Source organism: Plectropomus leopardus, chromosome 3 (genome assembly GCF_026936395.1).
Source record: "Plectropomus leopardus strain MGB_pleo_1.0 chromosome 3, ASM2693639v1, whole genome shotgun sequence".
Lineage (NCBI taxonomy): Eukaryota > Metazoa > Chordata > Actinopteri > Perciformes > Serranidae > Plectropomus > Plectropomus leopardus.
This window is the reverse complement of record NC_142178.1, coordinates 9,094,001-9,121,742: the sequence shown is the minus strand read 5'-3', so window position 1 is coordinate 9,121,742 and position 27,742 is coordinate 9,094,001. Positions and strand designations below refer to the sequence as shown.

The 27,742-nt window shown below is 40.8% G+C and overlaps 1 protein-coding gene across 5 annotated transcripts; it reads right to left on the bottom strand.

Moving 5' to 3' along the window:
- Positions 1-264: 264 nt before the first annotated feature.
- smarca4b (SWI/SNF related BAF chromatin remodeling complex subunit ATPase 4b) lies at positions 265-26,988 on the bottom strand. Of its 5 annotated transcripts, none has more exons than XM_088075516.1 (34): positions 26,675-26,988; positions 25,852-26,105; positions 25,007-25,139; positions 23,259-23,804; positions 22,967-23,065; positions 21,702-21,960; positions 21,282-21,408; positions 20,325-20,498; positions 20,044-20,217; positions 19,764-19,940; positions 19,596-19,643; positions 18,323-18,453; positions 17,516-17,573; positions 17,330-17,439; positions 16,397-16,544; positions 16,148-16,311; positions 15,340-15,406; positions 15,077-15,187; positions 12,155-12,397; positions 11,928-12,041; positions 11,641-11,748; positions 10,622-10,708; positions 10,306-10,352; positions 10,051-10,217; positions 9,734-9,897; positions 8,442-8,669; positions 8,248-8,325; positions 7,307-7,525; positions 6,903-7,183; positions 6,280-6,388; positions 6,065-6,166; positions 5,693-5,825; positions 5,133-5,272; positions 265-2,875 (listed from the first exon to the last, which is right to left on the bottom strand). In XM_088075516.1, exons 2-34 carry the CDS (start codon positions 26,065-26,067, stop codon positions 2,840-2,842), a joined length of 4,998 nt encoding a protein of 1,665 aa, XP_087931642.1. In that variant the 5' UTR covers positions 26,068-26,105; positions 26,675-26,988; the 3' UTR covers positions 265-2,839. The 5 variants fall into 5 exon arrangements, with proteins under 5 accessions (XP_087931642.1, XP_087931639.1, XP_087931643.1 ...); XM_088075513.1 differs by having other exon boundaries at positions 8,409-8,669; positions 26,675-26,987; XM_088075517.1 differs by having other exon boundaries at positions 6,903-7,165; positions 26,675-26,973.
- Positions 26,989-27,742: the final 754 nt, after the last annotated feature.

Sequence of the window (27,742 nt, the reverse complement as noted above, 5' to 3'; positions counted from 1 at the left end):
GTTTTGCATCACTCTGTAGGCGTTTTGTGTCCCTAAGGTTGCAGTTGTTTCCCCTCTTTTTGTCTATTTGACATAATTTGTGTCTCTTTGTAGTTGTTGTAGAGTATTTTGGATGGTGGAACCAGAAAAATGTTGTCATTTTTGCTTGAATAAGGTGACTCAGACCATTTATCACTTATCCAAACTGATTAATTATATGATGAATTTTCTGCCAGCTGGCTAATCGGTTCATTACTTCAGCACTATATCACACAAACACCAACATTAACTTTTCCTGTGATTTTATTGTTACATTTTGAGTTCCAGCGACGATGACCACAACACAACACAGACAGATCCCAATAATTTAGAGGAGAAAAAGTTGATGCTTTGGTTCTATGTCGTTTACTTGAGTTACCTACCATAATGAAAAAAATTACTGAACTTGCGAGCTGTACACACGTGCATTGACATTAAACTCTAAAAAATACTCTATACATCATATCCAACACCGTACAGCCGTGAGGCGTTCACAAGCAGAGAGGAGCCACTGTCCCTCTGGTCCTTTGTCTTGAAATCAAAAACATAAAAAGTGCCAAAGTACATCAAATAGTTCTGAAATCCTAAAATCACCGCACAACAACTGAAGGAGAAGCAGTTAAAGTTACAGTACTCATTGATGAATGACGACCCCATGATTTGTTAAGTCTACAATCAACGGTTAGAATAAGTGCTTATATTGGAAGTGTAACAGGTACGCAGCAGCAGCAAGGTTGTTTTGATACTGTACTTTATATACAGTGACCTGGACCCAACCCCATTAAACCTCAGTCGTTAAACTGTGGCGAGTTGCTGAAGAGCTTCTGAGAAGTCTGGAAACACCCTGCGCCCCACAGCGGGCTGGATTTCCAACTCAAACAGTGAGCCCCGGTCACAAATATGTGATGTGCACACACCTCGGTAATCACAGTGGCTCCAGAGTGGCTGACTGTTGTTACAACACGTGGCCACAGCGAAGCAGAGGTGAAACATCAAGTTTGGATGTCCACAAGCAAGGTAAGGTAAGGTAAGGTATGGTAGCAGCTGGGTGAAAACACAGCTCTGTCTGAAAACATTTTCTGTTTACATTCAATGTTTACTTCACTTCACTGGTTCCCGCCAGTTCTAAATCCTCAGGTTAAATAAGGACTCAAGTTTGATCACAATTTATCCAAAATATGAGAAAATCTGGTAAGATATGGGCCTCAGAGGAAATGAGATGCTTACTGCCTGAACCTTTATTCCTCTAAAAGAATGGGTTAGTTGTCATGACAACACTTAATAGTTGCTGTATATGACATTCAGAACATTAACATCGCCGCACTTCACTCTTTTAAATGTACAGACATTGTGGAGTAATGGTGTCCCAAGCAGAGTCACGGTCTATGTGTGTGTGTGTGTGTGTGCGTGTGCGTGTGTGTGTGTCTGTTATGATATGAGCTTCTCTGTTTTTTGTTGTGGTAAATGGTCCAGCCTTACATGCATCTGAGTCTCTGTATGTGCATTGTATCCCACCAGGTAGCTAATATTTATCTCTCTGCACTGCCCTCATATGGTGGTTACTGCTGATAATGCCGTCCTGACACACAGTGGCTGAACAGCGTCGGCATAGAAACATAAATTCCCACCCTGTGGTTCCTGCCCACATCAACACTATTGCTGTTGGCAGTGCAGTTCGTGCTGTTAGCACCTTTAGCTGCTAGCTGCTGGCCCAGCTATATTGAGAGCTGTGCTCAGACAATCCCAGCTCAGACTCTCAATCATATTTATGCTCTGAATGTTGTATACAGCTCCTTTAAATCCCCCTATTTAGCATTTATAGCAGCTTTCCTGATTACAATGAGTTCTAATTTTTCTTTTAACTTTCTATAGATTCTTGTTTTAAACATCAAATTGTTTTTTCTTAACCTGTTTTCCATTAAAACCGTTTGGTTTTATGACTTGTTATGTTTTATTTTTCTGCTTTCTAATGCTGCTTTGGAAAAGCACTCTATAAATAAAGATCGTTACTATATTATTATATAAACATTTAATAAATTGTGTATAACACACTATAATATGCTTGTAAGCAGATATAAGCATTTATTAATGTGTTTGTAAATAGCTATAACTGCTCCTGTTTTAACACCCATAAGTAAGTCTGGTTTATAAACAGATAATGACTAACAATAAAACACAGTAGTTATAATACAAAATATGTCTTCGTAGGAGAATTATAATTACTGTACATCAATAAACACTTACATTTCCATATGACTGCATTATACTATGTTATGGGCCAATTATTAAATGTTTTTTAGATTGCTTAAAAACAGCTAAACAGGGGGACTTTAAGGAAAGCGCTAATGTTGTACTTTACAATACGTTACAATTAAGAAATGTGAAATTACAAACAGCTTCAAGGCATTTGCAGTGTATTTTCTGACTCCCAGTAGAGTTTTAACACCTGTTCACTGACAACATTCTCGCTAAATCTGATCTGAAATTCTCCTGGCATTGCACACAAAGATAAAAATCTCATTTGTCCCCTCTTTGTTCAGACATCTCCAGACAGAAAAAAAGTTAATGCAGCAATGTGCACAGTCTAATTAATTTGTGTATAATATGATGTTTTAATGTGTGCTTTTTCCATGTGATGTCAGTATGACTCATCAAATAATAACATGTATCTGTTCTTGTATTGCAAAGCTCCCCTTCTGTTTGATCCTATGAGTGAGAGTGGGTGGAGCTGAAAGAGGCATGTTTAATTTACTGTAAATGCAGTGCTTGAGTTGGTGGAATATCCCTTTATTGCCTCTTCTCTCCCACATGACAGCACAGTTCAGGACTCCTCGTCAGTGGCACTGGGGGTGCGCTCCTGGAGGAGAGAGAAAAGAGAAACATTTCTAAAATATTCTTTCATTTGCAGGCCCACAAGGAAAAACACACCTGATGAAACTTTGATAAACTGATGACAATCATGGGATGTGTGTGACTTTTTTTTTTTTTTTAAATTCACGCAGATGTTGCAAGAGTTAATGAGGAAATCTGGAAAAACTTCAGAAAGAACATCTGTGTTAATTTGAGGAAATTGCTTTAAAATTACTGTGTACACACCAAAACACATGTTTTGCCATTACCCAACTTCCCATGGGGTTTAATCCTTTGAAACCTGCAGCAACATAAATTTTCTTGTGCTGCTGTCAGACACCTTTCACAAGTACTTAAACCTTTGAACCCTTAGCACATTGGTGCGATTTATTTCAAAAACATGGGGGAAAAATTTTTCATTTAAGTTCAAGTTAAAGTTTCAGTTCAAGTAAAATTAGTAAAAAAAAAAGTACTTTTTTCCAGGTAATTTCCTTGTTTTTGTGGGGGGGTTTTACAATATTTTCACAATTTATTTTTATTTTTTTTACTGTTTTTACATCCATACATTAAACTACACTACTATTTTTTTATTTATTTATTTTTTTTTTTACTAATTTTTACTCTTTTCAGGCACTTTTTACCATTTCTTCAAATTCTTTGACCATCATCTTTTGTTGCTCATTGTCTTTTTCCCATGTTTTGAATGACATCAAGCCAGTTTGCTCGGGTTCCAAAGGATTAACTGAAATTAGTCAACAGGTTTTTAAAAGGTATCCTGCAAGAAAATATAGGCTGTAATTTTAATAAATTCTGCAGGTTTGAGTCTCCCCATGGCTACTGCTGCCTGATATATAATAATACATTATGGTGTAATGTTGCTTTACACCTATTTACTGTTTTACAAACCCATTCCTATTTACATTCAGTTTACTTATTGCAGTTATTGTACAATTGACTACCACAAATGTAAATAATTGTATTTCATACTGTGTATATATATATATATATATATATATATATATATATATATATATAGTTTTTGAATCTCTGTATTGTAACTTTAACTTACACTATTTCAGTCTTAGTTCCTCTGTCTTTTTTCTTGTATGTTTTTTTTCCCCTTTATTCATACAAATTTAATGAGCATTACTGAAGCGACCCTGAGACCCAAGAGCTTGGTGTTTGCTTTCAGCTAAGATCATGCAGAGTGAGGCAAGAAAGAGAAGGGAGAAAGGCTTTGCCTGAGCACCATTCACCATTCATTATCTATCGTCTTTGAAGGATTATAACATTTTTTAACTTGATCACAGTCTTAAATTTGTTCTTTGAACAAAAACACATCCTATATCTCACTAAACACAAGCTAAACACGGAGCACATCAGTATGTGGGTCAGTCTTAATCATCACTGCTTAGAATTCAGCATAAATAACGGCCTATTACAGCTGTGCTCAGGCTGAACTTAAAAGCTTAAAAAGGAGTTTGTATGTGTTCCCTCCCCCCTCTAAACTCTGTTGTACATCTGTTTCAAACAATATTAAAAGGTAGTTAAGTGTTGTCAGAGTTTCCACGCCTTCTTAAATATCAAATTCAAGGACTTCTAAAAGATTTTCCAGGCCCAATTTACTCAACACAGCACAGTTTGGGACACTTTTTAATTAAAAAGAGAGATACTTGAATGTGTGAACACCTCTCAGTTATGCTGTGGAGGAGGTGGTACATGTAATAATGATGCATCAATGCATCTGTAGGAAACACACACAGACAGCAGAACATAACCTATTTACTAACTTTAAGTTAAAAAAAATATTCAAGTTCAGTTTCTATTTTTGTACAAAATGCATTAATTCAGGCACTTTCAATGACTCATGTGTTATGTGGCTGTTCAAAATGAGGACCCAAATGCAGAAGAGCACACAGGCCAGGGGTTTAAACAAAGAGCGAGCTTTAATGCTGGTAAAACTCTCCAAATACGGGCAGCCAACAAACTCAAGTACAAAAGAAATAAGAAACAAAATTAAACTGAAAAACAGAAAACAGACTGACCATGATGAACAAACAGGAAACCCCAAAATAAAGTCTGCAAGATGACAGAATAGAAACAAAACCAGGATCATGACACCTTGTCTACTTTCAAAAACTTTCAAGGCCTTTCCAGGATTTCAAGGACCCTTGGGAATCGGACAAATCTATGACTCCAGTATAGGGATTGTAAAAAGGGAAGTTTTCTATAACGCACACACACCCACACATATACTGAGTTACCTCTTCCTGTTCATCCTCAGAGTCGTCGTCACTGACAACAGGCTTGGCTCTGGTGCGTCCTGTTCGTCTGCTGCGTCCCTTCCCCCGATCTCCACCTTTATCTTTTCTTCCCAGACGGATCTTTACTTTGACTGAGCGAGCTGGAAACACACACACCACATGTTTAAAGTATGAATAAAACTAAGACTGATCCAAAGTGTGAAAAAGCATTGTAGTGTCATCAAAACAATATAACTGAAGGGCAACTGAAGAGTCAGTCTCAAGGACTGCAATTTTCAGCATCATAAGTGACAGTGACATAGATTGACATTAAATATAAAGTGAAGTCCCTCAAAGGGGCTCAGGCAGACGCTTTAAGCTGATTTTAAGTTGAAACGCAGAACCTAACCTGCTCCCGACCAGGTTAGTTTTGCTGCGTAAGTTACCATGGTGATCTAGCCGGGTTAAAAGAGCTCCGCCTTTGTAAGACGGAAAACTCTGCTTTAGACTCAACGTACCTCATTAACCCACTAATCTCACTTTGTGGTGAAGTCCTCTGCTCTGTTCACACAAACGCTTACATTCAGACTCCGATCCCTCCTCCAGCTCCTCCTCGTCTTCCTCACTCTCCTCTCCCTCACTCTCCTCCTCCTTCTCGATCTTCTGCCTCAGACTGGTAAATACTGACTGGAGGACGATGGAGTCTTCATATATCTGCTCACATGAGAGAAACACAGAGAACAACGGTTTATTATCAACATCATGTAAATAACAAAAACGCTCTGATTCGTGTATGATCACTAACATTTCACATCATGTATCGATGTAAATCAGGCATATATCATGTGAAAGGTGGACACACGACTCTAACCTCTAACTGCACAGTGCACAATAAAGACGAGGACAGAGTTATTCTGTGTCCATGAGTGAGTGCTGTGTGCAGTAAGTTTTACCAGTGATCCCTCCAGGTTGAAGGTCTGAGCGTTTTGGAAAAGCAGCATGACGTCTCTCTCCAGGTCACCGAGGCTGCGGTAACGATGACCTCGAATCCTCTCCTGCAGTGAAGATACAGTATGTGTGTAACAAAACACAAGAGAAAATATCATGCAATGTGATATCTTACATATAACTTATGCATTTTCTTATTGTGACTGTTGTTTGGGCTAACCTTGATCTTCCTGAAGTCCACAGGCTTGCGTATCAGCTCGTAGTACTCCGGCAGCTCTTTTCGAGACGGCAGCTGGATGAACACCTCGCTCAGCTGGCGGCCACTGGCACTGGAGAAATGACAACATCAGGATGAGACAAAACACTTGAAAACTCCCCATGAGTGATTAGATTCATTACGTCACATTTGTATTCTATTTAAAGGGTCGACTCCATCTGCCTTCTTTTCTGGATTTTGATGTCTGTATTTCACACACTAGTGTGTACATCTAAATGAAGCCATTTGTGTGGCATCTAATGCTTTAATTTACATGTATTATAATATAATTTCCAAAGTCTGATTTGGTGATAATTATATCAAACTCTGATGTTTTGGTTAGAGCGGAACAAGAGTTTGATTTTTAGAAAATGACCTTTATTTAAAGAATTGTGTATAAAGCTTTGTGAAAACTGGATGGTGACTTTTTTCTAAGAAGTGCAACATCACTTTTCTTTTGACCTTAAGTTAGCCTGAAACTGAAAACAATTTTTTCTTCTTCAGATTTTGATCAAACTTAAGATGTGACTTGATGGCCTGGAGTCCTCGTGTTTATCACAGTCATTCTAAAAATCTTGCTACGCTACCTGTCTTTATACTTGATGACGGCGTCCACGATCTTCTTCATCTTCTTGGTGAGGGCGGGGGGGTTGGGGGAGAGTTTCTCAGCAGGTGGTCGTCCCCTCTTCCTCTGCCTCTTCCCATCTTCGTCTTTGTCCCCTCGTCCTCGTCCCCCCGAGGAAGAGGAGGGGCCAGGGAGGTCCAGGTCGCGGTCCCGCTTCCTCTTGCGGGTCGTCTTTTTGTGACGCACCTCCTCCTCCATCTCCTCCAGCGTGCCCTCCTCTATGGCCTGCGCGGGAAACACAGACTGTGAGACTAAAGTGAAAGTAGTGAAATCACAAAAGAAGGATCAACTCTTTATTCCAGATAACAAATGAGTTTTATTTTGTGTATGAATGATTTTATTAAGATTCCCCATGAGGATAATCACCTTGAGCCACTGCTTCTCCGTCAGTGAGTCGCTGTAGTCCACCTCCTTCCGCTGACGAGAACCTCGACCGAACATTTTCTCCTCCTCCTCCTCGCAAGTCAGACGTTCAACCTCAGCGTCGTCCTTCATGATCCATGTGGGCAGCTCGTCCTCCTCCATCAGACGAGGTTTTCGCCGCGGGTTACGGGCTTCCTCGCGACGCCGGTCTAGGTCCATACGCTAAGGGAAGGAGAGGAAGAAAAACAAAAGGGTAACAAAAAAATCTGGAGAGAGAGGAGTTTTTTAGGACTGTGCATGAGGAATTAAAACCAGGATTCCTGCAGCTTAAGACAAGGTAGATTTAAAACTTTTTTAATGCCACTCGGAATTAATTTTAAGACCAATTTTCTAATAACCAAAATTGAAGGACAATTTTATTTTGCCCAAATGTTTATTGCAACATAAGACATGGCTTTTTTTTGTCCAGTGAAAAAGTTAGAATATCTACATCAAATGTTGAATAAAACAACCCTTTTAAGAGTGGAACACATGGAAGACAATGAAACATGTTCATTAAAGTATCTGTTTGGTTTACTGACAAAAGTAGGAAATATCTGGCATTTCTGCAAAGCCTTCTGGGCGAGTTTGTTTTTCTCAATCTGCGTGTGAGATTCTACTATTTGGATTACCTTCATGAAGTGTTTCAGAAAAGGAATTTACAATTTACAATTACTTAATTAAAAAAATAGATAATAATAAATTATGTTGATATTTTGCATTACAACTTCAGAAAAAACAATTTACATGCTATGTCCATGTCCGAACATTAGTAAGAAAGATTAATTTAAGTCAATTTAATGCCAATTACAGCCCTTTTTAGATGAATGATTTCAATGCTTTGTAAGACTTTTTAACGATCTGCAGGAAACCTGTAAAACGTATCTTCAAGACACAACACTGACCATAAACTGGTCGAACTCCTCCTCACTCCTGGCGATCATCTGGTTGACCGTCTCGTCATCCGGCACCTCATCCTCCTCCTGAATACAATAGACACACATTGGCAAGCATAGTATAAGCAGGCTCACTCTTAAAATTGTGTGGTGCTGGTGCTCGCACACACATTCATGCGTAGACACACTTCCTGACCCCAGACCTCGTCTTGCTCCTCGTGCTCCAGAATGGCCTGCAGGAAGGCCCTGCGCTCGTGGCTGGATGACTTCTGGTCAAACATGCCAGCCTGAATGACTTTTTGATCCACATTCAGTTTGTACTTGGCGGCGGCCAGAATTTTCTCCTCTACGCTGTTGACGGTGCAGAGACGCAACACGCGCACCTCGTTCTGTTGACCGATGCGGTGGGCTCTGTCCTGAGCCTGCAGGTCCTGCAGAGGAGAATTAGCACACGTTCAAATGTTTCTCTAAGAAGTGTGACTATAGAACAAGAGTGGATTACAGAAATTAACAGACGATTGGGCAGAAGACAACAAGCAGCCAATCCTGAGGCGGGACCTTACATTGTAAACCCATGTACTGTATAACATGTAGGTACCCAAATATTCGGCGCTTGAGTGTTCGTTAACTGGTGGTCATTTTATCCTACAGATATTAATTTTAATATCTTCTATGATCAGGAAACGTATAATTTCAGACGCACAACAAAATTTAACAGACTCATTTAGAACACTGGACACAGGTTACTGTACTGATAAGAGTTTTTTTTTTTTTTACTTTAAAAACTATTAAGTGTCACAACCGCTGACAAGCAGTCGCAGGCACACCGGGCTCTTTCTCACCTACCGCTGAAGCTCTGGGGTGCAAGGTGTCAGCACGGTATTTGTCACTCTGTCACACGAAGCACTGATAGACAATCTTTGTGAGCTGCACCGGGTCGAAGCACCGCAAGAGTTAGCGTCCCACACAGAGCTGTTAATCTAGGACTGACACCGAAACAGCTCGACTATTGAGTAACATTAGCCATGTCACTTGATGTATGACTCTTGCACTCTGGCAGCAGAACTATGATAATAAACAAAGAGAGAGGGGCTGAGTAAATCAATATGCTGCACACACAGCTTTACAATGAAATTAATTTTTACACGTATAAAATAGACATAACTACGGTAAAGTTGAAGTGAATAGTCAAACTTGAAATGTCACGCAGAATTCACAGGGACTGGTTGATTTTGTGTTAATTGCTGCGACTGCAAAATCCTGGCGGGGTGGGGGTGGGGGTTGTTTTCAGTCAGAAAACTGATGACTGCTGATCAGTTCTTGTCTTACTCCATACTCTGCTCCGCATTCTGAATCTGAGAATCTCACTGTTGCTCCAAAGTTATGTGAATGTTAAGTGTTCTGCAGACACCAGACGCTAACGGCTAAATTATAAATTAGCTTGATTTTTGATTTAATGGTGTCCTCTGTAAATTTAAACAAATGTGCATCATACCTGATGTGGGTTCCAGTCAGAGTCAAAAATAACCACGGTGTCGGCAGACTGTAAGTTGAGGCCGAGGCCTCCAGCCCTCGTGCTCAGGAGGAATATAAAGTATTCTGAGCCTGGATCATTGAAGGTCTTTAGCAACATCCCTCTGTCCTCGGCCTTCGTAGTGCCTGAGATGCAAGAGAGGTGAGAAAAGAAAAGAAAAGCACATGAAGGAAATCAAGGCAAAAACAAAGTTTTATGGAAAAAAAACAAGAATTCAGGAAAATGAACAAAATAGCAATGAGAATAAAGGGAAGACTTGTCCAGGTAAACTGTCTCACCATCCAGACGCAGATACTTGAAGCTGCGATAGGCAAAGTAGTCCTCCATGATGGTCATGAGTGAGGTCATCTGACAGAAGAGCAGCACTTTGTGGTTCGTGGCTCTCAGCTTTGGCAGGATTCGATCCAACACCTCAAACTTTCCTGACGCCCGATACAGGTCAGGACTAAAGGTAAGGGGAGGTTTTGGGGGTTACAAAGGTTACAGTCTGTAAATGTCTAATGATCTTGACCTTCAGTCAAATTAGCACTTACCCCTGGACTATCCCACCCGAGAATCCTAAATGTTCAGAGAAAGATTCCTGCAAAAGCAATCAAACATGTATCCTTTGATCCAGTCAGTGAAACACTTCAGTTTGTGGCTTTATTTTGAAGGTCATATTGACAAGTTTCCTCATGTATCACCATAAAGTCAATCCCTCTGCTTCCATGTCGGTGTGCTTTTTAGATTTTACACTTGTTCCTCATATCCTAACAAATATTCTATATACAGTAAATATGAAATACAATCAAAAACACTATTGTCTGCAGCAGAGCCAAAATGTTTTTGCGTCGCCCTCCTGAGTCGTACCTCTATTTGCTGGAACATGTACGGGTGGTTACAGATCTTTCTCAGCTGCATGATGGTGTTCATCAGTGTCTTTGTGCCTCCTTTACCCTGTGAAACGCAACAAGACGAAACGCTCAGCCTGCAGTCACTCTTTTATTCTTTCATTCAGTGACTGAATGGGTCGTCCAAGGACAGTGATCAGTTCTCTCTCCAGGCTTCAGCTAAAACATTGAGTGTATAAACGAAAGAGAGCCAAAGACCCAAACCTAACAATGAAAATAAAACCAAAGCATTAGCACAAAAAGGTCCCATTTTTCTTACTCTTAACTTAGCCTAAAAGTGTTAAATGGATGTCAAATAAGTAACTTTTTTCTGACCATGAAATCCAAACTTCCTGTATGATACAGATCACATGAGATTCAGTAGATCTGTCACCCTTACGAAATCTAGGGCCCTATCTTACACCTGACGCAACTCGCTGTACAGTGCAGCACAGTGCAACTACCACTGACTAGTTGTCACTTTCATGGCCAGCGCCTACTTTGTGTAGGTAGCAAAATATACTTGTGCCTTTTCAGGAAAGAAAAGGCCAACTTGGTGCGCCAGTTTTGCAACAAGAACTCAAAGTATTTCTTAGCAAATACTAGCATCTAGCAGGGTCATGCTGATCACTGCGTAATTCCATGCAGCATTTCTATTATTTGGTCAGTTGTTGTAGGTCGTGACAGCTGTCACACAGTGAGATGGTCATCCCAATTTTCTGACACTATCAGAATTTTATGCCAGGCTGTCTTTGATCACAAGACCGTGACGGCTGTCTTTGAACCTCTCTCACTGTGTGATGTGGGAACACCATTTTAGAGCCACAACCTAAGATATTGTCACGTTTCCGTCACATTGGTTATCTTTGGTCTGACACAGCCCAAAATCTCTCAGTGTATACCGGGCTTTGAGAGAATTTTATTCTGGTGTTTTTTTAGTGGTTACCTCTGATGTTGCGCGAACCAAATAATCAGTGTTAAATGTGTTTCTGTCCTTACCTTCTTGTCCTTCTCTGATCCATCTGTGAGCAGGACCCCTTTAGCCTGCATGTGCCTGTACAGCACCCTCTGAAGAGACGACATGTCACATTTGATCACGTATTCCACCTGAAGGAGAGGAGAGGCAGGTGGAGTTAATGTAAGAGATGGACAGAAAAAGAAGTGTATCCACCATCACATTTACCAGCACTGCTGATATTAAATTATATAAAAAATACAAGTCAACACAAAATGATTGTTTCCCATTCATTAAAAGTTGGTTTGCCTGCTGAAAGAAATAAACATGCCTTCTCTGGAAGCTGTGCCTCCACTTCCTTCTTTAATCTGCGCAACAGGAAGGGACGGAGCACTTTGTGCAGACGGCGGATAATCAAGATGGTCTCCTCTTCATTGAGGTCCACCTGGAGAGTAAAAGAAAGAGAAATTTAGCAAGATAGATACTGCGCCTCCCGTCTGTTGTTATCTCTCTCACATTAAAAATGTGACATGGTGACAGCTGAGACCCTCTCCCCACCTTCTCTCCAGTCATGGCGAAAGGGGCATTAAACCACTGCTCGAAGGTGCTGCAGCTCTTGAAGATGGTGGGCAGGAGGAAATTTAGCAGCGCCCACAGCTCAGGCAGTTTGTTCTGCAGCGGCGTTCCCGTCAGCAGGACTCGCCGTGGGGCCAGGTAGTGGGTGTTGAGGACCTGGGTCAGCTTACAGTGGTGGTTCTTCATACGGTGGCCCTCGTCCACGATCATGTACTTCCACCGAATCTGATGGAGACGAGAACAAAAAGGGAAGAGAGGAGAACTTTTGGATAAAGCTGTTGCTGTTATGTCTAACTGCATCCAACCAGAAACCCAAAGTGCTCATACGGATCTCTTGTCCAGTGTGATATCATGAGCTACGCTGGCTTTGTCCCAAACTATTTATATATTTTTTTCAGAAAAAGATATACTTTAATCTGTCCAAAACTGTCTTTCAAATGTAACAATTAAATAAATTTAAATTAAAGTTCATACTTATCATCATATAATCAGTACAAAGTTGGATTTAATTTTAGGCAAAAGTTGACATGGTTTTGTAAGTTGCATGAAAATGTTTGGAATGTGAAACATGATTTAAGGATGTATAACCTACACAAAGCTGGTAAAACTAACTACACTCTTTTTTTCTAGTCCTGAATTAAAAGTTGTTGAGTCATTTACACTTGTGAACATTGTTCTTTTCATATTTTTTTCTAAGGCTTAAGTGCACTGTTCTTTACTCTTTCTTGTTTCCCCACTTGGCCATCTTATTACTGCCAGTCTGCATGAATCTGCCTGACTTCATGTCAGCAACAATCTTATTCAGAGCCTCAAAACAGTCTAAAAGATCTTCAAGGTTCTTTAAGTCATCCAGGCACGTAGGATGAGACGTCCTGTGTTGATCCAACAGTTCGTACATGATGAAGTCCACAAAAGTGATCTTTTCATCAGCAAACGGCTAAAGTCTTGAGCCCCCACATGAAGACATTCTGTCCTGAACTACAGCACATGGGCGCGGGGAGGTGGGTGCTGAGGGTGCTGCAGCACCACTTAATGATCAGGAGTGGAACAAAAACTCTCTGTAAATTGTAGCTTTTTCAATCATAATCATAGCCTGTATGGAATAGGATGATAACTAATGAGTTACTAGAACATTTTAAATTTTGAACAGCAAAAAAGGTGCCTGTCAGAAAATATTTTAAACAACATTAAAAATATACAAATTTAATCAATTCCTCCTATCTGATGGACCTCTGGTCAACGTGCAAGGGTCGAGATCAGCTAAACTCTGGGTGCAATCAATATTGCAGACAGGCTGTTAAAGACCAGAAAATTGGAGGGGCTTTTTATATCAATAAAATTACGTCCACATAAGGGACTTCCAACACAGAGGCATACCGAATTGCAGTGCAATACCCATGCTACCATACCATACAGTATGCCAGAAAAAAATGTAGTTTGACTCCGTACAGAGTATGTCAGATGCAGTACACCGGTCAGACTTTGCAGTATGCAATCCAGCATGCTTTTCTGTCTCTTCTGACCCACAGTGCTCTGTGCAGTGGCAAATACGTGACATCCACTGATCCACAGACAGATGACAGCTCCGACAGCTGAATGACGGCTGATTGACAGCTGACAGAAGCCGCAGTGACAGATGACAACGCATTAAAGTGACTAATGACTGGTCATAAAGTGATAATAGGAATATAGATAGTTTACAAGGTTACCTACAAAGAAAAAAAATAACAAAGTAGTGAGAAAAATGGTTTACATTATTAAGAGATGTTGTCATATTTAACCCTCACTGAATTTTGACTCCCTGTGGAGTTTTAGTGGACTCATATTAATCTGCTCCTGTGGAGCTTGAATGTGTGGAGGTGCAAGTCACCCTGTGTACAGATTAATGTACGTTTCTGTGTCGCACTATCGGTGCTTTTTGTGTTTTCATTATGTTTTTACACTTGCTGCAACACAAATTGCCCTTTGGGACAAATAATAAAAATTAAATTAAACTGAACTGAGAGAAGTTCATACCATGGCTAGTTTTAGTAATATAAAATGTTTAAATCCACAGTTATGACTTAGGGTTTAAACTGCATACATTGCAAGGTCACAACAGCTCTCCAGGTTGATCTACGCAAATGGTGTTTTCTTTGATCTCCATGGTAACATATATATGAACACATATTAGTTCAGGGCACACTCCATCTGTTATAAAGATGGAGTGTGTCCCGTTTGTGTGCATACTGCATGCAACACACTACGTAAGGGCAGCCATAGCACCTACTAAAAAGGAGTGAGTTTTATTTGTTGCCTTCACTGGTTAGGTTGCGTCAAGAGAAGTTAAATTGGTTGGGGTAAGAATGTCAGGGTGAGCCAATCAGAGGCAGAGTAAGGCAAAGGAGGGCAAGTCATCACCATCCGAGGAAAAATGACTGTGTGCGAGGGAGCACACATGTGAGTACCTCTCAGCAGTGTTTTATTGTTTCCCCTTTGTAAGCCTGTGCACACACATGCTCATATGTGCACATTTATACTGCGCAGCACCTCTCAGCCAAAATGTGCTCCCACCCACATGCTACAGCACCCACCTTTCAGCACCGTCAGGAAGCCTATAAGACTACATGAGTGCATAGCAGCATGTCGGCCGCACAGGACAGTGGGAGATGTGGTGTACAGGAGGTGTCAGTGTGTGGCAGCACCTAAAAGAGAGCACTGAGACGCAGCACAGGGAGGGGGGGGCGGTCAGATTGGCCAGGATCAAATATTTTCAGAGGAGTTTTGGGATTCAGGGAGCAGAGGACAACAAACAAAAACCTCTAGCAAAATGAAATGATGAAAAAAAAAATGAACAAAAAACAATTGCCTGGGTATGTTTGTGCGTGTCCTTCTGCTTGTGTTTGTTTGTTTGTCCCATCTCACCTTGGCCAGCACTTGTTTATCCTTGATGATGTACTCGTAAGTGGTGAGCAACACGTTAAACTTTCCACTGCGCAGTTGGGGGACGAAGGCTCTTCTGGCAGCAGGAGACCCCTGAAAGCAAAAAGAATGACAAATATTTTGTTAAATGTATGCAAAACAATGCAGCTAATAAGTGTATTAGCAGAAACACATGTCCTGACAGTTTTTGCTTACATGCATAATGTAAAAAGTTAATTTTAAGTGCTAAGGCTTCAAAATCTCACCTTGTAGGACACTTTGACGACTGTCGGTGCCCATTTGTCAAACTCATACACCCAGTTAGAAAGAGTTCTGTCAGTGAGAGACAGCTGAGTGTCATTCAACAGTTTATTCTTAATGGCACGAAATCCTTTTACTTTACTTTTGTGTAAATAACTTCCCTGATGAATAATGCTGCCTTCACGTGCCCCTTATAAGTATTGTATTTACGAGTTATATGCATGATGTTACTACGAGTGGGAAATTGTGAAATTTCAAGTTGTCGAGTTGTGAAATTTGCATGACGTTTCACAGTGGCAGAAATGACAGAAAGCTTGGAAACACTATAAACCTTTTTTTCCCCAAGATTATTTTTTTGGCTTTTTGCTTTTATTGGGAAAGGACATCTGAAGCATGAAAGGGGGAGAGAGAGGGTATGACATGCAGGATATATTACATTAATTTGTTTCTAGTAGCTACTGTTTACTTCTAGTGGTTGCACATTTTCGTACATGCATCTTTTAGCTGTAGTAAGCAAACTTTAAAGTATGAAGCATGTCAGGTGAGTATACTAACATTGATAATGGTAACTTAGCTAGCTGACATTAATGTTACAACGTTGATGAGTCTGTTGTTTTTCAAACCGAGCACATGAAAAAAACACAACCTTTTTACTTCTAGTGTCCATGTTTGTTGTTTTTTTCTGACCAGAGCACTTGAATGTTGGAATTGCAGCTGCACAAATGGGAAGAACGATTTTTCAGAGGAGCATGTGAAGGCAGCATCAGAACAAATCATAGATGATATTTTTGTAAATAAAGAGGTTCTGCTAACGAGAGGGGTACAATGATGAGGTAGGGACCATTGAGCCGTTTGTGCTCCATGAGGTACGTGATGAGGGCGATGGTCTGGATGGTTTTTCCAAGACCCATCTCATCTGCCAGGATCCCATTCAGGTTGTTGTTGTAGAGGGAAACCAGCCACTCCAGACCTTTAATCTGACACATACACAGTTTGCCTTTTTTTCATGTCTTTGTGCACAAAAACATTCAAGAACATCATGTAATTAATGTGTTTGTTTACCTGATACTGTTTGAGTTGTCCGTTTATTAACAAAGTGGACTGTTTCTCCACCTTCTCTGTGACAGCGTGCGCCACAGAATAATAAGACTGGAGCCCTCGTTCGAACGCTGCGCCGCTGTATTCGTCATCCACATCCTGTTTAGCGTTTCTGCAGAGGAAAGTTTGATTCAATCGTGGCATTAACCCTTAAGGACTGTTTGGTGCACTTTACATGGTTTTGAATCTTCATTTTTTTTTAAAATCAATCACTAATCATCAGTCTAAAATACACTGTATAAACAAAAGGTTTACAGTCATACTGTTAAGTAGAAAAAAATGCTCCATTGAAACTGATTCAAACTGCAATTATCAAAGTATAAAAACATGCATAAAATTATTTTTGGGTGTCATTCTGGGCTTTTGCCTTGGAATTTGTCATTTTTACTATTTTCCAGTTGATTACGTCATTTTTACCATATTTGGTATATTGAGAAGATGCATGCTGTCTCCACTACCTGCACTGTCACAATCAATGCTGCTGCAAATATCTCAGGCTTTGATAATCAAAAAAAAAAAAAATCTACTTTGCATGTTGAAAATAATTCATTTTTTGTGTTTTTTTCCATCTGAAAACATAGTTGCATTGTGACAAAAAGCTGGCATGTAAAGGGTGAAAATTAATGAATATTTATTATCTGTCTTAGGACTGATGTTGGTTATAAAATTATATAAAATCATATTAAAGTAAGATATTTTTTAAAGCTTGATTTGGAAATGCCCATTTTGTGCTAAGCGCCATACAAGTGTGTGTAATATTAAAGTGGGCCCTAAGGGTTCAGTCATTTGGTTGTTTATAAATACCTTACGCTAATTTTAATATTTTGTTTGGGTTTCGCTGAGAACTTTAACGGTTATAAATTGTATTTAAGTGAAGTACTCTAAATATATACTCACTCGATGATGTGTCGGACATCCACCTCTGACACGTCTTCACTGTCGGGGTCTGTTATCTTCTTCTTTTCCTCCACCTGAGTAGCTGATGGATGGGGCTCCTCCTCTCCCTCCTGCCACACAGCTAGTCAGTGATTGGAGGAGTGAAAATGAAACTGGCATCAGACATATCTTTTAAAAACAACTCACCTCTTCCTCCTCCTCCTCCTCGCTGTCCTCACTGTCTGAGCGGGGAGCCACCTCATAGCTAGACAAAAATATATGAATACTAAAATTATATTTAGCAACGGCAACAAGCTATCTCTGAGTATTTCAACTGTACACAGCACCACATGCACATTCCTAATTTATATTTTATACACACACAAAAAGGCATTAAAGTAAATAAATAAGAAACACGACTTAACCCTTTGAAACCTGGAGCCGTCATGAGCTGCTTTCAGACACTTTTCACAAGTATATAAACCATTGAACCCTGAGAAAAATGGTGCAATTTCTTTCAAATATATGCGAAAAAATTTGCAACTTGGTGACAAATATTTCACAAATTGAAACAAGTTTTTAAAAGCTAGGGAAAAAAATATAGGGAAAAAGAAAAAAGATGGGAAAACGATATTACTACCATAATAACATCTTTTTAATCTGTTTTAATTTATTAGTACTTTTTTAAAGTCTTTCCTTGTTTTTGTTTTTTTTAACTTCCTTTTTTTCTTTTTACAAATCAAATTTTCCTTTTCAAATTTTTGGGTAATTTCTTTTCTGGCTGCTCAATGCCTTAACAAGCATACAGTGTAACCATATTATGGGGCATCAGTCTAAGTTACAACAGAGGTTCAATCTTCTGGTTTAACTGATCTTCTCTGCACCATAAATTTGATGACAATTCATCTGTTGCCAAGACTCGATATTTCAATCAACAGATCATCCGACTGATGGACACTGATGCAATTACACTCACACACACACATCCGCCCTCCTTCTCAACTGCAGTCTCACCCAGGGTTCATCTCCAGCCATGTCTCCAGCTGTCCAGCTTTAGGGGCATCCAGTCCTGTCAGGATGTTCCCGCTGTCCACATGGATGACCTTCACAGGCAGGTCACTCATCTGACTCGTCTCATCCAGAGGCTGCAGGGGAGGAGGACATCTATCTTTTGGACTGGGTAGTTTTCACTGAATCTGGGTTTACATTGTGGCTCACTGAGAAGAGACAAAGCTTCAGAGAAGTTAGATTGTGATTGTGTCATTGATGATTTAGTACAGCGCATGCCGTATGAATATTATCTCTTCATTTTAACACACATTTCAGTCTCTTTGAGGTTTTTTTTGACTGTTTATAATATTGTTTTCCATTATGATTTGTCACCTGACAGATTATTATTACTTCCGCCAAAGACATAATCTTTTTATGGAATTACAAAAAAACTGCTGTCTCACTTTTCATGAAACTTGGTGGAAGTGAGAAGCAGGGGCTACGGAAGAACCCATCAAATTTTAGAGCGGATACAAATCACAGGGTGGATACACAAACTATTGTTCACCTTCATTTACATTGTGAGAAAGGGCATGCAGCCTCGGTGGAGGTCTGCACTCTCTGAGCTCCCCTCTAATTTACTTCATTGTTTTCTGAATATGTGCACATGGTTGCTATTGCGCTAGAGCTAATGGCTCTAAGTTTAGTTTTGAGAGTTTAAGTTTATATTGCTGCCTTCACGTGCTCCTCGGAAATATTATATTTATTGTATTTATGAAATACAAGCACATGAATGGCCCTCCAAAGACTTTGTACTGTCCATGTTGTTCCCATTTTACGACCTCAAAGCACATGAACACAACAAAGTTTGAAGAACGACTTCCCTAACTCTGAAACTATGACATTCTGACATCACATGAAAGCAGCTTATAATACAGTGGTGATAACTGTTAGTGTGACTGTGTGCTTGGTGAAAATGATCAAAATGTTGCACAGTGAACAAAAGAAATCGGTCTGGGAGCAAAGAACAGTGTACAGATTCCTCTTTTAGCCATGGCAACACTAAAAAGCAAAAAACTACCCCCTGAAGCTTTGTGTGAAATTTGATCTATGCTGTGTTTGAGAGGAGGTCTCTATGGAGACCGCAGACAGCACCAGAACAAAGAATCCCAGCAATGTGAGCCCTGCAGATTTTAAGAGCAAGGGTATCACAAAATGAGCTGCATCTTCTGTACTGGAGGAGATATGCAGCGATCAATACAAGATGAACTACTTTTACTGTCATAGCTATGGCTACCTCTCCATCAGGACCCATGGCAGGAGGCTGACCCTCAGCGTTCTCCAACTGCGAGACAAGAAGAAGCTGATTAATCTCAACCAAGATCACAGACAACTCTCAGGTGTAAAAGTCATAAATTATTACAAACAGAAAGATCACTGATGTTGGAGCTCCTGTTCTCCATACCTTCTTCTTTTTCTTCTTCTTCTTCTTCTTTTTCTCCTTGAGGGCCTGCGCAGCTTTGTGAGCTCGGACCAGCTCGGTAAGGTTAGCGACATACTCGTCCGTTTGTTGCAGCAGGTAGGCCAGACGCTTGTCCTTCTTCTGGTCGATCAGTTTGCGGTAGCCTTCCTCATCCTCGGCCTGAAAGGACAGACACGTGTACAGTGTGTGTAGGAGGGTGTGTACACTGTAAGGTGTGTAATACGTGTGCTTGTGTAGCTCTGTCTGTGTGGTTTCTCCTCACCATGAGCCTCCTCATCCTCTCTTTCTCGATACGCTCGTTCTCCTTCTTCTGCTCCCGCTCAGTGTTGGCGTGGTACGTGGCCACTGCTTTGGTCAGTTTCTGCATTTTGCCCGTGATGGAGCGGTGGTACTCTTTAAAGTCTTTGGCGTGCTGCAGGATGCTGTTGAGGTACTCCTAAGATCAGAGAGCAAGTATGGGATGAAGGACAGAGAGGAGAATTCACAGACAATCAGAAATAGCACTTGTAATCCTATCAAAGGTCACGCAGTGTTGTCCTCTACCTGATGTTTCTGCCTGCGTTTGCGCTCTTGCTCGATCTTCTGCTGTTTCTCCAGTTTCTCTGTGATGCGCGCCTCTCGCAGAGACTGACGTTTGCTTCGCTTGTAGGCTTTGGCATCAAGAGCGGTCTCCAGAGCTGTGTCCCGACGCATACACACCACCACCTCTTGACGCAGCTGTGGACAGTAGTACACAAAATACAAATGTGGAAACACTATTAACACCATCAGCAGCACCATAAAACATTGTAATGTTGTGATGTTTAAAAGTAACAATGACAATGTTCACATGCACACTAATATTCCACTATTATCCCAAATATGACAATATTCTGAATCTGATGTCAACAACATACTGCGTGTAGATATTTCAAATTAGACCTTTCTCCAAATAAAGCATTTTACGATTAAGATTTTTTTCCCAACAGTTTATGAACCTTTTGTAAAGCTGCAGTAGAGGTGCATGCTCTAAAGAAAAATCTATATTTCTGCTCAGAAGAGAAAACACACCCACTTTTAAACATTATTAAGAATTGGAATTAACAGGTTTTGCAAACATTGCGATGCCTTTTCAAGGTGTTTTAATAAATTAAAAAGGGAAGCTGTGTTGGCATCGTCGATGAAGTCTGGTAGAGAACCCTGAAAAAAGAAAACAAAACAGCACAAGCAGCTCCAGCTGTTCCACTTTACCATATTTTGATCTGATAACACCATGTTAGGACACTTTGATGGTGTATGCACCTCTGCATGTAAACTTGAATATTAGTGGAATATTTATGATATAAAATATTATATATTATATAAGAAAAGAATATAAAAGAAAAATGGCTGTGCATGCGGTTTTATCAATTCTATGAGCTCAGTAGTAAAATTGTGTTTTTTGAAATAACAAAAAAAAAAAAAAAGAATATTTGTGCATGTAAACTTTGTCAACGTAAAGCTTGACAATGAAGTACATACCTGTCTCTGGAAGTTCAGCAGTCGCAGGGCTTTGAGCTCTATAGTAGCTTTGGTACGCAGATCACCAGCCAGCGAGCCCGGCAGGTTCTCCAGTTCAGCGATACGATGAGTGATACGAGCCTGTAACCTGAGGGAGTACTAAGTTGCATTTTATTTTGAATTATTCATGCTTTATGTTTTTTTTTCTGATGATTCTGAATACCTCTGGTAGACATTATGCAAAAAACGCTTGAGGTAATAATGTAGCACATTTTTCAAAGTTCTTAACAAATAAAAAATGTATATGTGAAAAGAAATCTCTCTGGCAATTTACTTCTTATAGTAAAATATACAGTCAATATTCAATTCAGATTCAGTCATTCTCCACTCTGACAAAAATAAGTCAGTTAGATAAGGAAAAGTGTGAATCCCGCGGCGTACCTGAACTCCCTCTCCTGCAGTATCTCCACCGGGTCGAGGCCGCAGGGTTTCTGGATCGGGGTAATGCGGTTCTGCTTGGCGTGGTAAGGCATCATGGGAGTAGGCTGCACCGGCTGTCCGGGGGACTGAGTCTGTGGAGGCATTACTGGGGAGGCAGCAGGAGGAACTGAAGGTGGGGCGGGAGAGGGCCGACCAGTGGGCTGCGGGGGAATCAACTTTTGGGGTGCGTTGGAGGGAGCTGCTGCGTTTACCATCGGTCCTGGAGGAAAATGAAGAATGGGAATGAAGGAAGGAACACATTCAGTGTGCAGAAAATTATTATTTTCCTGGAAAAAAAACAACTATAAAGTGTTGAGTGTTTCCTCTATAATTCTGTTTTTGGTAGGTTCAGGCAACATGTAGACCGCAGGACACTGAAGCCTAAAAGTTACACACTTTATGTCAGAGGGTGACCTGTGGAGTTTATGTGCACTGTCAGCACAGTGGAGCAATGCTTCGAAGAGCGTGTATCCATATCTTTTGTGCACACCTGTGAGTTTCATGCTATGTTGGTGATCAACAATTGATGGTGGTAAAGCACCAAGAAAAGTAGCAATGTACTAACGAAGACAATGAAGAAGTAGACTGCTCGCAGGTACGCGTGGCTGTAAACAATGAAGGTACTGTATACATACAATACATTTTGGTGAGAAACACTGTGCAATGTGCATAACTGTTTGATTGTTTGAACAGAAAAAAACTCCACAGGGAAACTTTAAAGTAAAAAAATGTTTGTTGGAATAAATGTTAGGATAAATACTGAAGGGACAATCTCAAAATCCATCGGCTATCAGTCTGATAACGATAAAGCCTCTGGGGCCAAGGACCAATATTTTGGGCTGATGTGGTGTAGCGGACAGATATCTGAGCCAAGACTCTCTATAGGCAGATATCTGCATATAAATACAGATGAACTTTTAAAAAGCTATCATAAAGCTGAGTCGTCATCTCAGTCGTCATATCAGAGGATAGCTGGGGGGCTCTGGGGTAGCATTTCCTCTCAAGAAAATCTTAAATTATGACTAATAAAAGGACGACATTGGGCTCACATACTGGCATATGAAAATATTGTTTCTATCCTACTGATAAATGTTCTTATCCAGATATTGGGTAATAACTGGAATTTATATGGACATGCATATTCATGTATGTCCCAGCTCTCACTCAGCCCCTCCTCCTCTCACATCAGAGCTGTGCAGGTTTAGTTTTACAGCAGCACCACATACCTTCAGGCCAGGACTTGGGAGGTCCATTTGGGTTTTGTCCCTGCATCCCAGCTGGAGTACACGATGGGCCTGGAGGAGGCATGTTGGGACCCATCATCCCTAGAGAAACAAACACAGATTCTCTTTAGTCTTATCGCACAGTTATAAAAATAAAGGAGAGGATTTTGGTGAAAATTAACAGCTAATAACAGTAAAGAAGATTCTATGTTATATACAAATGTGCCTCCTGTCCATGACCCATCAGACTGTAGGATATAGGGAGGAATTCCAGACATTCCCCGTGTTTTCTCACCATGAGCTCGACTGTAGCCGGCACCCATCGGCCCAGGCCCTGGCACTGGTCCTGCTGGTCCACCTACAGGCCCCGCTCCTGCTCCAGGAGCCAGGCTGGGCATGGGCTGCTGCTGCTGCATCCCAGGCATCGGTCTCTTCCCCTGGACAGCCATCTGGAGGTGGTCTGGCAGGGGCTGTCCCCGGGCCAGCATCTTATAGGCCATGATCTGGGCTCTGAGTTGGTGAAGCTGGTTTTGGTTAAAGGGAGTAGGGCCGCCGGGGCCTGGGGGGCCTCCAGATTCAAGGCCGGATGTAAGGGTGGAGACAGTGGGTCCAAGGCTGGGTCCAGGACTGGGGCCTGGGCCGGAGCTACCTGGGGGGCCGGGCCGGTTGTTGGGACCCAAAGTGTGTTGCTCTCCAGTGGGGCCATCTAAAGGTGTGGAAGCAGAGCCGGGGCCACCAGAGGAGGAAGAGGAGGAGGAGGATGGCATGAGAGGTCCAGATGGGGGACCATTTGAAGGGACAGGGCTGGAGTGGTCAGAGCCCCCTAATGGAGAGTGGTAACCTGGAAGACACAGACAGAGAGACAGACTGGTAGATGAAGGCGGTGTCGGGTGGAAATGACTCACCTGTAATCTCTAAAGGAAAATATTTGTCTGACCAAGAAATATTTCCACACATAATCCCAGTTACACCACAAACTGATGTTTTCACACTGCAGTGTTTGTGGCTGATATTAACCCTTTGAAACATGAGTCAACTGGCCTTGACTTCTTGAAAATTACCCCAAATTAACAAAGATTGAAAAATAATAATAATAGTAATGAATATTAATAATAAATATAATTATATATTACATAATAATATATTATATATTTCTCCAACCTAATTTTACATTTATAATAGGATAATAAGAGGATTCTTTTTCTCAGAGAATTGTCTAATTCAGGGGCAGATTATCAGACAATGGGCCCCTGGGCACAGATACGCAAAAGGCCCCACACAGACTTTATAGTTGTTTCACTTAGTTTTGTGTCATTGTTTTGTGTCAATGCATCTTTTTTGTGGTTTTGTGTCTCTATACAGTTATATTGAGTCTTTTTTGGTCATTCTGTGTCACTTTGTAGTTGTTTTGTCAATTTTTGTGGTAATTTAGTGTCACTTTGTGGTTGCTTTTCCCCTTTTTGTAGTTATTTATTTCTATTTGCAGCTCCTTTGCATCCCTCTGAGGTCATTTCTAATCTCTCCCTTTTTGTACCTGCTAGTTAAAGTGACCTTTTGCAGGTGAGTGCCTGGCCTGCCCTTTCAGTAATCCTTATGTGAGCTAATTTCCTAAAATGTGAAAAACATTTCTTGAACAGAAGCCTGCAGGGTAGCCAGATAAATAATGACTTACTCCCAAGCACTATTCAAATCCTGCCAGACTGTCATTGCATAATGTTTTTAACTGTGATTCACAGTGATACGCCTGTCTGTCTCACTTTCTTGTTTCTATCCTTGTATCCCTTCTTTTCAGCAGGCTGCGTGGCCAAGCTACAGAGCTGCTACCCGAATATTAACACTGCCTTTATTGTACGGAGCCACTGTATGATTTTCAGGATTTCAACATAAAAAAAAAAACACTTCAAAGTTTCAAATAAATTGCTCACAGGTTATTTCACAGCATGAGACGACAGAGACACTCCCCATGAGCCATCACAGATTAGCTGGATTTAAAAGAACACAACTTGTCTTACACAATACTGGAAAGGTTCGCAGAGTTCCTACCTTGCGAGTGTTGGTCCAGAGGACTAGGCGGGGGGCCCATGCCGCTGTGCCCGCCCTGTCTCATCGACAGGCCCTTCATCTGACTGAAGCGGCTCTCCTCGCTCATGCTCTTCTCATGCATGCTCTCCAAGGGCTGCGGGAGAAATCAAACAAGGTTCAAATACTGTGGGAAAAATATTAAATAGGTTCTGCTTGTACATTGAAATAAATAAAAAAAAGTGGCTGCAGGTGTTCACACGCATCACAAAACAAACTAATCATTTTTTTCTAAAATATGGGTCATTATGTGCCAGTGTCAGCATGTGCCCATTGTGATATCGTGAGGCCATAAAAGAAATCTAAAGTGAAGCCATATACAGTTACTAGCACATCTCTTTTAGAAGTCCATAGTCCATCCTATGTTTCCTATGTTTCGTTGTGGAGTTAATGTACATATAGATGCTTGGTACAGTCTACAGATCATATGATGTTTAAAAACTTTCATTCCATATTTATGATTATTATAATTTTCAAGCACTTTTTTAGGCCATGTCCTTGTTTGGGGTTTTTTTTTTGTTTGTTTTTTTACTTTCTTTTTCTTTTCTTTTTTTAAAACAAATTTTCAGGTAATTTTTGGTACTTTTTACTAGTTTTGTGCTAACTTTGGGTAATTTCTTTCATTGCCTTCCTCCCGGGTATTTTAAAAAGAAATCAAGCTGATTTGCTTGGGTTTCGAAAGGTTAATTTGCACAAATATTACTTATTTTCTGGGATAAAGGTCTAAAAATAATTGCTGACCCTGCACCTGTTTTACAAGGACTGGGATTAACAGTGGTGTGTCTCAGCAGGACGTTGTGTGTCCTTACTTTGTGCAGAGGGTGCATGTTGTCCTGGCCATATCCAGAGGGCCCTGGCTGCGAGTGTCCAGAGGATGGAGGACCAGGGCTGGGGCCCATCATACTGTGTGAGGAGCCTGGGGAGGGCCCGGGGCTGGGGCCCAGCATAGCCCCAGGGGAGGGACCCGGACCAGGGGAAGGACCTGGGCGAGGGGTGCCTCCCATGGGGGGATCTGGCGTTGACATCACCCTGGATCTCCTGCTCCTGGGGGAGCAGCAGGGACCTGAGAGGAATGACAGAGAGAAGGTGAGAGGGGGTGACAGAGAGTATGGAAGTATGGCAATCTAAAATGCAAAAGTTAGTGATCTAAATAAGCATTAATTCAGTAGTTTGATCAGACAAAACTCTTGTAAATGTCTAAGCGGTGAGGCTGCATGTGTGCCCTCAGCTATGCCTTCCTGATAAAGTGATGCACAATCTTTGCAAGATATGGGTGAATTTTGTCCAACGCCTATGATGTGAAGACTCTCCATTCTCCTGCTCCGCTGCACCAAATCACCCGCTGCGCGCATATGCAATTACAGCTGCAGGCTCCGCCACTGCATTTCAACTGCACACGGGGAGAAATACAGTACATTGTGCACATGAGCCCATGCTACTGAGAATTTCCTCACTCACACCATGACAGGGTGTCTCGTTAAATATAAAAAAGGGGAATGGCGGACTGTGCTTGTGCGACTGACCTACCCGCATCAACAGGACAGGCGGTCCTGGCTGAATTTCTGCGCTCCCGAGTTGATATTTGTGGGGGATAAAAGAAGACGCAGCAGTTGACGCAATTAGTCTACTCACCCTCTTAGTAATCTGCCTTCAAGCGTTGATTTGTTTCACCGACGTGGCTCGAGCGCCCCCTCCACAGCTTCTATGACCGAATGTCTAGTCACGGCTGTCCACCAGCGCGCATGCGTGCGCAGCTCCAGCAGGGCTCTGCTCACACCGTGCATCAGGTCAGTACTGTGGGCTCAGGCAGTGTGTCTACACGGAGAATTAACATCTGCAGCTGTACACACATGTTAGCTTTGACATACACTTTAAAGAACAGAAGAATATGAATTAAATGCGCTTAAATCAAGCCCTTAAAGATACATTTTAAATGCTAAAGACATCAAATCTTTAATTTTCCTGTTTTATTTCTTTTCCCCCTCATTAACTAGTATGTCGGACTGTTGTATCATAAAATTTTACTTTTAACATACGCATTAAAGAATAGAAGAATGTGTGTTTTATCATGCTTAAACCAAGCCGTTAAAGATATCATTAAAGTGCTTAAGACATCAAATCTTAAATTTTTCTACTCTATTTCTTTCTTTTTTCAATAATAATGCGTATGTAAAGTTCTTTTGTATCCTCAATATTAGTTTTTTTCTGCTATATTTTTTAGATTAATTATTATGTGTTAGGCTGTTATATATCATGATAAATTGGAGGGGTCATTCAGACTAGAGTAATGGTGTAGAAAAAAAACAAATAAAAAACAATCAAAAACATGAATGTAGCAGAGGATTTTGGTTTTGACACAATCAGACATTTACGCCATAAATTGACACAGAAAAGTGGTGCAGCAGAATTCACCAGAATGCAGGAAATTAAGTGTTTGATTATCAAAATTCGCTGGTGGATGACCCCCACAATCCTATTTTATACTTCCACCTCCCAAAATGATTAAACAAAATCTTTGACATTGGTGGTAAATGAGTGTCAGGGCATAAAAAGACCTCACCTTCAAAATATCACTAAAGTTAACACGTACTCACCAGGAAGGGATTCAAAGGAACTGCAAAGAGAAACAAATTAACTTAAAAAAAAAGACACAAATTGGCTCAAAGAAACACAAAGCAACTACAACAAGATACAAAAGCA

Coding starts and splice junctions, on each gene's coding strand:
- smarca4b (XM_088075513.1), bottom strand. CDS start 26,067: ATGTCAACGCCAGATCCCCCCATGGGAGGCACCCCTCGCCCAGGTCCT. Junction 6,167..6,279: donor TGGACTTCAGGAAGATCAAG/GTTAGCCCAAAC, acceptor TCTTCACTGCAG/GAGAGGATTCGAGGTCATCG. Junction 5,273..5,692: donor GGAGGGATCGGAGTCTGAAT/GTAAGCGTTTGT, acceptor GTGTGTTTCCAG/CTCGCTCAGTCAAAGTAAAG.